Source organism: Thunnus maccoyii, chromosome 11, assembly GCF_910596095.1.
Source record: "Thunnus maccoyii chromosome 11, fThuMac1.1, whole genome shotgun sequence".
NCBI classification, from domain to species: Eukaryota; Metazoa; Chordata; class Actinopteri; order Scombriformes; family Scombridae; genus Thunnus; species Thunnus maccoyii.
The window spans coordinates 20,205,487-20,211,541 of record NC_056543.1 but is presented as its reverse complement, the minus strand read 5'-3'; the positions used below and the strand labels follow the sequence as shown (position 1 = coordinate 20,211,541).

At 45.0% G+C, this 6,055-nt stretch overlaps 1 protein-coding gene across 2 annotated transcripts in view; it reads right to left on the bottom strand.

The window, feature by feature from the left end:
- Positions 1 to 6,055, bottom strand: part of LOC121907207 (immunoglobulin superfamily member 3-like) — a 72,393-nt gene that overhangs the window by 15,469 nt on the left and 50,869 nt on the right. For both annotated transcript variants that reach the window (XM_042426636.1, XM_042426637.1), the window contains exon 6: positions 3,149 to 3,574. In XM_042426636.1, coding sequence (XP_042282570.1) covers positions 3,149 to 3,574 — 426 coding nt within the window. The remainder of the gene's footprint in view (positions 1 to 3,148; positions 3,575 to 6,055) is intronic.

Sequence of the window (6,055 nt, the reverse complement as noted above, 5' to 3'; positions counted from 1 at the left end):
TTGTGATGTTTTTGCTCATGTGAGTGAAAGGTAGCCAGGCAAGCGTAGGTGTGTGAGGAAAGATGAGGAAAAACTCTAAGTGGGACACCCCCCCCCCCCCAACCTCCCATCATCACCATCGTTCTAGCTCAACCAATAACCAGAAAGTCTTAATATTCCACTCCTCATGCCAGACACACGTGCACAAATGTGCACATGCACACACTCAAATGATGAGAAAAATGTATTGAACTCCCTAAACCACCATTAATCTAAACTCCGGTTCCATTAGGGAAGATTCAGCATAATTAGTTTTGTGTACTTTTTAGTGTGTCTGTGTGGTAAAAAGAGATGAAGAGTGTGTTTGTGTGTGTGTGTGTGCGCAGTTTATGAGTTATGAGTAGATGATATTAGATTGTGTCGTAGAGACAGAGGCTTCCCTGGTGATCCGCCATGCTGAACATGTGTTGCCATTATTGCATTTCAGAAAGACACAAAGAGAAAACTCAATCAGGTGAAATCTAATATTACTGCCACTGTATGTGGAACTGCATACCATATGCTTATGGGTTTTTTTTCTTTTTTTTGAGAGTGTGTTTGTGGAGATCCTCTGCTGTGTGGGCTAATATTGAATCGTGTTCTACCAAAAGATAATTACACTTTAGCTCTGGGAGGTAAACCCCCCCAGCGTGTATCCATGTACTGCGTGTGTGTAGACATTAGCCTGATGGTGTTTGTGCTCCTGCTTGTGCTAAATGCTTCTCCCCTGCATCTATGTCTATGGTGGATAATTCAAGCCTAAATGCTGCACAAGGTTGCCCTCATAATGAACATAAAAATAATGCGTGTGTGTGTGTGTGTTGGTCGGTGCAGATACGGTGGGTGAACTCCTCTGATATGACCCAGGGGACTAGCACACAGGCGCTGTGCTGCTAATGCAATCTGGAGCAGGAAGTAGGCATGGCCTGGGCTACAGGCCCCTCGCTAGTTTGACCAAACGTCACACTGACAGGCTTCGTTGTGGGTTTGGTCCAGCTTTTATCTACATCCAACTTTTGCTTCTGCCCATCTAAGATGCATGGACGTTGGAGATCAAGGGCACTATTTCTGATGCTAGTTTTCACTCTCCGCTTTTGAAGTTCCACAATAATTTAATGAGGAGCATCATTTTGCATTTGAAAACCTTTTTATGTTAAGCACACACACCCTTCTTCCTCCTGAATACAAGATTGTGGTGTAATGGACCATCAGAGAGCTGAGAGAAACAGTTCTGCTGTTGTGTCATCAGGGTTGAGGTAGGCTCCTGTATATATGCATGGTAAGCATATGAAAGCTTTCAGAGGCATGTCATAAGAAACATGGTTGCACTGGTATTCATGCAGAAACTTAGATTTAGACATGCACACATGTATGTGCATACACTATGCTGGTGAGGCAGCTCATACATATTGAGCAGGTACCTCTGGAAGCATGATTTAGAGTCTCTCAATTATGTATCTGGTCAGATGCTGTGTTTGCTCACACCTCATTACACACGCTCCCCTTTATCCCACTTCTTTTGAGAGAGGGACTGAAAATGCCAGCCGCTCATTTAGCCAGGAGTGTTTAACATTTAGGAAAACAGAAAGGAAAAAGCAGAAGATGGGAGAAGAGACGACATGAGGCAGAGAGAGACATCCGGCATTCTGACAAATGAATCATCAGTTTAAATGAAGGTCTGCTGCACAACCGAAATAGGTGGACAAGACGAACAACAGCGTGACCAGCACTGAGCCAGGCCTCGGCAACTAATAACATAAGGGAATTACTCACTCTCCTTCCCCTGCGAGACAGTGCCCTTACACACAGAATGATCGCACCGTAACAGTTACTGATTGGCTTTCAGACGGCGACTGATCACATCGTCACGGTTACTGATGGCATTACCAAGGTAACTGATCACTTTGTCATGGAGAAGCTGCTAGAAAAAGAGAATTGGGAGGTGGACCAGGTATTTACTTCCCTGCAAAATGATTGTGTATGTGTTCTCAGATTTTTCTGGTGAAGGATAAACAAAGTAAACAAACACATAGGAGGGAAGTAAACGAGCATTCATGATGATAAGTCGATTTCCAAATAACTCTTGAAGGGCTGGTGGACGCTGTGTGTTCCACGTGAATGGTTAAGGTCAGAGCACAGTCAGTCAAGCAAGTAAAGCACTCTCTCTGCACCTCTTTGATTCTGTATGTCTGTGCCTGTTTACATCGGTTTGCATTCATGTGTGTATCTGAATCAATAGCAGCGGGGAATGAGAGTCTATAATCTACATGTGTCTACACATGTGAGATAATGTTTTTGAACAGCATCTTATTTATCCTCTCCTCAACATGGAAGAGGCCTGTGGGCAGGCAGATGCACTCTATTCATGCATGCTCATGATCCCAAATATAACATTACAGACTGACATTTGGCATTTCAGATGATGCTGCGTGATTGCTGACTACTTTCTCATATTCCTCCAACCAAATCCATGCAATGGTGGTACTCCAGGTGCCACAATGCTTTGCTGGACTGCTTTGAAAGCCAGACTACAGCAGTGTTTTTTTTTTATCAACAGGATGAGTATTTGCCTCCAGGCCCATTCACCTGAATAAATGAAGTATCATGCTGTTAAGGTATACCAGACTGGGCTAAATTGGGTCAGTGTGTGCTTGTGCGTATGTGTGTGTGTTTGTTGTTTAGCCACTAATTGGGCTATGTCTGAATGTGTTTTTCTGTGTATGTGTTTGGGGCCAATGAGGGTGGTGTAGACAGTTTAATGCGTCCGCCGAGGAAAAAAGTTCAAGGACAGATCGCTCACTCTCTTAATCACGCTTTCTCACTCTCTCTGTCTCAGTCCTTTGCTTCCGTCTATTATTATTATTTAGCGATCCATTCACTGTGCTCCATTAGGAGACTCCACCCCACACTGTACACACACAAATGCGCACACGTCCACACACACAGTAGCTAAACCAGAGACTAAGAGCAATTAGAGCAGGCAGAAATCTTCTAAGCTCTGCTGAATTCACTATGTGTGTGTGTGTGTGTGTGTGTGTGTATGTATCTGTGTTTATTCCTATTTGTGTGCTGGTCTGTGTCTGTTCCAATTAAGTGTGTGCCTGCCTGGCGAGCCGCCATTCAGCTTTACCTGGCTGTAGGACACTGATGCCCAGCAGGTTGGAAGTGCGGTTGGCTACTCTGCTCCAGCTGTTGTTGTAGTTCTTCCTCCACAGTTCGGCGGTGCACTGGTACTTGCCAGCCTCACGGCGCCCTGCCCGTGTCACTGATAGCCGGAAGTTTGTGTTGGAGTGGGAACGGTCCACAGTGGTGCGGGTACCCAATCCCAGCAACTGCTCCCCCCACCGCAGCGTGCCCTCTCGGGTGAAAGTCACCAGGTCTTTGAACTCTCCCTTGCTCTCGTCGCCCGCTTCTGTGCCAGTCGGCATGAAGCGCCAGGTGACGGAGGCGGGGACACGAGGGTTGTGACGGGGCTTGACCAGGCATATGAGGTCAAAGGAGTCTCCGAATGTTACGGATGGCGTCCGTGACGAGGCCGACACCATGAAGGAGGATTCTAGATGGTGGAGAAAGAGGAGAGTTGATGTTAAGAGGACAGTATGTGAGGCAGTCTTTTCATTTGACTAATAAAGAACATACTTTAACAATATAAAATACATAATAGCAGTAATAATAATAAATAATAACAGCACTACAGGGCCTGGGTGTATGATTGAGTGTTTTCTCTAAAAGCTGAAACCTCAGAAACTGATATGGTGTTTGTAATCACTTCCAGGAAAGAAGTTTCCTTTTAAGCATGGCTACCAAGGGGAACAAAGACCCCTGCTGGAACAAATACAGACAGCATTTACTGAAGCTGCACTGGGCCCATGCTGACATACTCAAAAAGAACCTCTTAATCTTCACTAGCATTTTTCTCCATCAGTAAGGCAAGTGCAGTATGTACAGTAAGTGAAGGCACCTAAGGAAAGTAATTTATTGTAGCTTGTGCATGTGTCTGTGCATGTGTTTATATGTACTACCTTGGGCTTGTGTGTAAGTATGAGTTTGTGTGCTTGACTGTGAGACTGTGCTTCAAAATTAATGGTGATGCAACAAAGAAATCCCACGGGAGAGATTTCCTCTAAGCGCCGATGTTCGATCTACGCCCAACTCCTTGCCAAGTCTAAACTATCCTCATTAAGCTAAAAACGTTCACCCAGCTTCATATATTATTGCTAAGATACACCTCCACTGGAAACCAAGGGAGACAAGGGAGAGAAAGACTAGATAGACTAGATAAAGAAAAATCTCTTTTCTCCTTGGTCCTTTAATAACCTAGTCCTGCTGTGCCAAATTTGGGGTATTTCAATGAATGTGATTGACTGAGCTCGAATATGAGAAAGAGGATTATATACAGATAAAAATTTAAAAAAGGATGAAAGATGGAGGAGGAATGGGGAGATGTTGAAGTCTGATTTTTGCTAGATCAGATAATTTATTTCCTTGAGACTTTGCAGATTTCCCCATTATGTTCTTGTCAACAGCGCTGTCGCTTTCTCTCCGTCCCTCATCCTCTTTTTCTCTGACAGCCATCATCCCCGGTGTCCTTCAGGGTGTGTAATCAATGGCTTTCTGTCCAGACTTGGCTACTGCTGGGACAGCCGCCTGGGGCCATAATTCTCTAAGAGACAATAACTCTCCCCTCTCACTCTATCTCTCATCTCCCTGTGCTCCTATTCTTTCCTTCCATCCATCCATCCATCCATCCATCCATCCATCCATCCATCCACCCATCCATTTCCCTCACTGTCTGCCTGCCTCTGTGATGGAAAAGAGGATTTCACACCGATCCATTTTTTTCTGTCTTTTTGTTTATGTGAATAGACATGAATGCAAGCACTGTACAAGTCTGTAAGTCTGTGTATTTGAGTGGGAGAGTGTGTCTAAGAGTGTGTCTAAGTGTGTCTACTATATATTGGGTCTGGGCCTCTGTTTGTGTGTGTGTGTGTGTGTGTGTGTGTGTGTGTATACGGGCTTCTCACTTGCACACACTTGCCACCCCAGACGCCCTGAGGGCCCCTTAAGCCAATCAGCTGGAAAGGAAGACTCGCTACCGAACACCTTTGTATTCACTGTGGCAACAAAAACACGAGGTTCTCAAAGGACACCCCTCTCCCGCTCCCTCCAGGTCTACTCACCAAGCAGAGGGAGTCCATTAAAGAGGAAGCTATGAACTAAATGAAGGCAAAGTGATCATATATAATATCTCGAGCTTCAGCCTGTAGACTGGTTCACTCAGAGGACAGGTCAGTGTAGATACCAATCTGAAGCAAGTCAAGAGTTGTAGAAAAGAACAAAAAAAACACAAAAAAAGAGCAATGGCTCTATCTGCATGGAAGGTTTAGTTCCAATAAAACTGCAGCTGGAAGCTGAAGTAAGAAAACCAAAAGACCAAAACAAATCTGAGATGAAGTAAAACACACACAATGACCGTCACACAACAGCGCACATTTAGAAAATCCTTTGATCAACAGACTTGGAGGAAAGGGAGAGGAGATGTCGAGGAGTATAACTGAGGAGAGACAAGCAGCTTCGGACTTCTTTTCCCTGATTTGCATAATGCGTCCCTTGTTCCTCAAACTAATGTTTCTGTTGTTGCCTGAACTTAACAAATGGCCACTTAAAAACTGACATCTCTTCTCTGCAGCACCGCTGTGTGCTGCTGCAGGGAACTAATCCGTTGGCTCTGTGTGTATGTGTATGTGTGTGTGCGTGTGTGTGTGTGTACTGAGCCCTGCGCTCCTGGCCAGCCAGCTCCTCACTGCTCCGCTCCAGTGGCTTCCTCAGCCTGTACCGAGGATGTTCAGCTTAACTCAGCACTGACAGAGGAGACCCGCAGACTGTGAAACACATTGCAGCTGCATTTCCATTTTAATAATTCAGGCTAATCCATATGTGTGTGTGTGTGTGTATGTGTGTGTGTGTACGCGCATTTATGATGAGTGTCACTGAAGTACTGCTCTTGACGTGTGGCAGGTGGTGTGCGAGTGTGTAT